Source organism: Antrostomus carolinensis, unplaced genomic scaffold (assembly GCF_000700745.2).
Source record: "Antrostomus carolinensis isolate BGI_N321 unplaced genomic scaffold, ASM70074v2 scaffold34835, whole genome shotgun sequence".
Lineage (NCBI taxonomy): Eukaryota > Metazoa > Chordata > Aves > Caprimulgiformes > Caprimulgidae > Antrostomus > Antrostomus carolinensis.
Window position 1 is genome coordinate 35,064 of NW_010319016.1, and position 5,132 is coordinate 40,195.

At 45.6% G+C, this 5,132-nt stretch overlaps 1 protein-coding gene across 2 annotated transcripts in view; it reads right to left on the reverse strand.

Moving 5' to 3' along the window:
- NDRG3 (NDRG family member 3) overlaps positions 1–3,129 on the reverse strand; it is a 34,051-nt gene extending 30,922 nt beyond the window's left edge. For both annotated transcript variants that reach the window (XM_010169124.2, XM_010169123.2), the window contains exon 1: positions 3,073–3,129. In XM_010169124.2, the coding sequence (XP_010167426.1) occupies positions 3,073–3,129 (57 nt within the window). The remainder of the gene's footprint in view (positions 1–3,072) is intronic.
- Between the last annotated feature and the right edge of the window lie 2,003 nt (positions 3,130–5,132).

The following is a 5,132-nucleotide window of genomic DNA, read 5'->3' on the forward strand; positions in this document are numbered from 1 at the left end:
ATTTCTGTTTGAGATCTCAAAGTTAGTTGAGATTTCTGACCACTCTGTCTATGCCTCGTTCCCTGCTCTGTTAAATACTGACAGTAGAGCCTTCTCATCTACCAGGCTGTAAAGAAGGTAAATTCAGTCATCCAATACCACAGGGTTTAAGGACAGTAAAAATGCCTGTGAAGAAATGAGAATCTTCCGTACCCAGCACTGGACTGGGATGGTGCATGCTGAGTAATGAAAAGGCTGATTGATCAGAATTTGTACTGAGAAAAGTGAGATGCCCCAGGCGGGGAGGAAATGACACAAAGCAAGGAATGAAGGGCTGCAACTGTGTTGTTTGTTGTCAGGGTACACCAGGGTGCACAAGTAGCGTTAGTACTGACATGTCCTGACTGCTGGGTACTTGGTTTTAACACCCCAAAATCTGACTTGAAACTATTAATCTATTCATTATCTTAACCTGAGAAAGTCTAAGATTAAGGTATGCCTTGCAGTCCTCTGAAGGTGTGATGGCTGCATCTCAAAGGCAAAGAGCTAGCTGGAATGACCCAGTCCAGCCTAAGGGCTGTCCATTCAATCTCCCAAATGAAGCTGACACATTTCAGTAACTTCTCCCTGAGGCTGTATTAATAGAGGAGTCAAAGGTGCCAGAATATGGACCAGCCAGAACAATAAAGTGTCACTGGGATAAGTTTCCTGATCAGGTTACAGGTACTCTCTTTTCACTCTCTTTCAACTAAATGGGAACATTTGAAATTGATTTTCTTTCCCAGTATAAAGTCACTGCATTTCAGTGAGCCTGAATGAGGTGAATGTATCTAATCTAATGTATTTTACTTCCACGCACTTGCTGTCAGACTTAAGTTACACACAAATATAAGAGTGCTTGTTTTCTTTAAAAGTCAGGCTTATAATTTTCTGCTAACTTAGATCTGAGACAAAACAGAGCCAGGACCCGGCTGTCCCCGGTGGCATTTCCTACAGTTCAAGGTGAACAAGGTATGACGCATTTCCATTTCCTAGGCAATTCCACGGGTGCTGGAGTTTAAGACACCAGAGCTCAGTTTCTCTGTACAGCAGCCTTTGAGTATCTGAAGATTTCACGTGCACTCACCCATTAGCGCTTTAAGAGCTTTACTGTACTATTTCTGGCCATTAATCCATGCTGGCTCAAACTCCTACATCTAAAGTGAGCTGCTCAGTAAAAACCTCAGTAAACTGCCAGCTCAATACTTTCTGGACTCTAATACGCTGCACAGAATGGCACGTTATGGAACCACACCCAGATGCTCCATAACCTATGTCTAAAAAAGCACCTGGGTATTATTTCAAGCTTGAAAGCATTAATAAGGACCAGATCTCAGAGATGGCAGCTCCCTGAGGCATGTCTTTTGTTAAAAGAAAGTGTAAAAAGGAGAGCTATAGCACACTACTCTTCCCAGGCAGTGCTGAGAATGGTTCTGGAGCCACTCTACCTATTTTTTCCTTCTGAGATAGTATATACCTCCTGTAACTTCCGAACTGAATCAAAGAAACCAAATATCACTTTGTATGTGCCCTTCTGTATGCTGGTTAACACCACTGGGCTGTTCAGGTAAGTGCTCTGCATTTAAACCAGGTCTGTCCCAGATGTTAGCTAAGAGAAGTGGCTGTCCAGCCAACCCCACGGCAGAGATCTGATGGGACTGATCAGGCAATACTTGACAGAGAGACTGAAAACTTATACCGTGAAAGCCACTTTGCTTTGGCATGCTTCAATACCTTCTACTTAGGTCAGCTCACTGAAGCAGGGGAAATCTACCCTCTTGAACTCAAACATGGAAAATCATAGGAAAATCATGAGCAAGAGCTGGAGGAAGCCTTTAGGAAGCTTGTCTTCTGTGAACATTCATCTCATTTTGAAGTCAAACTGTTTTCAAGGCCTTTCTATATTTTTATCTGCTTGTCTACACTGATTTTGTTCTTCCAAGGCTCATCCTCCCTGGAAACATTTTTAAAAGTTATGTTTAAGCTATGGTGGAAGCCTAGCAGTCAGCCATAAGAAGAGGCAGCTGGACTGCAGATTCCATCTGAATTTTTATATTTTACAGACACTAAACAGATGTGCTAGCACACTGCAGAAATGAGCAAAAACTAAGCAGCACAGACTAAAACATAGCAGAATTTCAGAGATTTCACCCATTTTGGGTGGGAGTTTGTACTAGACAGTGCAGTCTTCTGCAAGCACACAGCGAGTGGAGAAAGTACCATATCACTTTGGCAGCACAAGCTGGTTCTTGATGTCAGCCACTAAACAGTAAAGCACTGGGAACTGCTTCACATCCCATCACACTTGGCTGTTCCGTATGGAAAGTGACCAAACCACATTGGTCATAATCACAATTTGCAGATGAAAGATTCTAGATCTTGTTGGGATGGCCCATAATGATTTAGACACTCAGAACAACAATTTGTGGCAGAATCCAGTGATGCTAGCGCTTTCCTAAAGCCCAGATCGCCCTTCTCCAGCCCATGGAAGACAGAGGGAAAGCCTTAAACAGCTGCTGCAATACAATAATTTTCCAAAGTTTCAGTATTGCATGAAGCTGGACTGTTTTAGTTAGGCTCTGGAAATATTAAAAGGAAATGGCTCTCCATTACAAAATCCAGGGAGACAGGGTTGTTTTGGGGGTCAAAACACAAAAGGATCATTTAAGACAAAAGATTTTAAACAAAAAAGAAAACGGGATACAATCCAAGGTTTCTCTAACAAGCATGAACTTCTTAGAGAATCTGCAGCTCTGCCAGGTCAGGAATGGTGTCACCTTTGCAGTTCTGCCCTGCCTTTCTAACTCCTCAGTACAGGCATGACAGACTGCTTGGCTGGGACTCCAAACCTACAGGAACTGTGGTGGCCTGTCTTTTCCTGAGACTTTGGAAGTCTGTGTGCTGGTGGATTATCAGAGCGGGGAGGCTTTTACTGTTTTTCAGTACCTAAGGTACTTCAAGCTGTAAACAGATCCTGGCAATCAGGGCCCCGTGGCAGACAGAGAGTCAGAGAGTCTCACACCTGTGAGAGCAGAGGAGCAGCTACCCCCTTACCTTATCATTCAGCAGCGGTTTGATCTCTGTCAGCTGAACATCCTGCAGTTCATCCATGGTGCTGTAAGTGGAGCCAATTAACCCTCAGAGCAGCAAACGGGTGATTCTGAAACAAAGGCACGTTGTTAGAATTACAAGAGATGCTAGCCAAAGAAAGCTTTAAGATCTTCCATGAGACTTGTACATGCTCCAGCTGAAGCCTGGAAGGCTGAAGGAAGCCGATTCTCGGCGCGACACAAAGCGCTGGAGCTGCAGAAGGCAAACAGCCGCGCTGGCACCCGGTGTGTCACTTCAGTTACTCCTGACCCTGCACATCGCCCTGCCCATGGGAAGCTGTGCCTGAAAGCTCAGGCTGGGGCCACTTCCATGCACTGCTAGGACTTCTGCCTGGAAATGAACTGGAAATGACTGGATCAGCAGGGTGAAAACTGTGCTTCATATGTGGGAACACTGACATCTCACTGTTCTGCCTGACACACCCTGACCACAGCATCCAACCACCAAAGTCAGGGCTGTGCCCGCAACCCACGACACGTGCAGCCACCACCGCATCTGCCCAGGGGACACAGAGGTGTGGAAATCCAAGTACCTTGCTGGAGAACAGGAGACACCCCAGAACCCAAGGCAGCCCTTGTTTTATGAGGTGGGATATAAAAATGGCTCCCAGATAGTCCTGGTCCAGTTGAGTATCTGCAGAGTAACGCCGTTAATTGTGCGGCCCAAACAATCCTTCTCCATCAGGTGGTGCAGAGGTACCAAAGGAAAGGCAAAAATGCAGCATCCAGTGGGTGAGGTCGCCATGTCTATGGGACATCACGGCTGCTACAGAATCAGGGAAGAAATCTTCTAGTATAAATACAACAATGAGGATGGAGAAAAAATACGGCAGAGTTTACCAGGGCTTTTATTTTTATTCTAGAGGTTCTACCTGTGTTTCTAGACAGCAGAATTTCTAGAGCAGGCAGCTGCAGCAGTATGAAGAGGGCTCTGGCAATAGGAGATAGTGATGCTTGATGGTGCAGATTATTTGGTTGTTCAAGAAAACGATACATATTACTGTAGGTGAAATAAAAGAAGTCAGGGACTGAAGCAGGGACAGGAATAGGCATGTGGTGGGCTTCCTGGGCGTTAGCTGAGTGTGCTAGAAAAAGACTCCCAAATACTGTCACAAACCAAATTCTTTGTTCACAATAATATTCTGCTGCTCACCACAGAAAAAAAAGTGGAACAAAAAAAAAGAAAAGAAAAAAAAAGTACTGTGACTGGTGCTTCCCCAGCTCACCTGAATTCCACAGACACATGCGCTGCCCCAGGAAGGAGCGGTTCCCCTCACCCCAAACGCTGTGCAAAGCTGCGCATTCTTGTCACCCCACTTTGTGCCAGGAAGGACTAACACTGGGGTGGCTGAAGCTAGTCTGGTGCAAAACAAATCATAACGCCTCTTCCCTCTGAAGATCACCCACAGCAGCTCCCCTCTCTTTTAGCTGCTTTGCTTTGGGCAACTTGAAATTATTCTTCTTTTTTCAGACGTTTTTTTTTTTCTCTAAAACACATCAGTTGTGAGTTCCAAAAGCCAGTGAATTTACAGCTAACACCTCCCTTACCCAGCAATGGATTTTCATTCAGAAGAGCAGTAAGAGTTATTATACAATGCGCTGTAAGCCCCAGAGGAATAACCACAGAATCCCAGACTGGTGGGGGTTGGAAGGGACCTCTGGAGATCATCCAGTCCAACCCCCCTTGCCAAAGGAAGTCCATCTCCAGCAAGCTGCACAGGATCATGTCCAGGTGGGTTTGGAATCTCTCCAGGGAAGGAGACTCCACACCCTCTCTGGGCAGCCTGTCCCAGTGCTCTGGCACCCTCACAGTAAAGACATTTCTCCTCATCTGCAGATAGAACCTCCTGTGTTCCAGTTAGAGCCCCTTGCCCCTTGTCTTGTTGCTGAGCACCACTGAGAAGAGTCTGGCCCCATCCTCTTGACATCCACCCTTTAGATATTGATCAGCATTGATCAGATCCCCTCTCAGTTGCTCTTCTCCAGGCTAAACAGTCCCAGCTC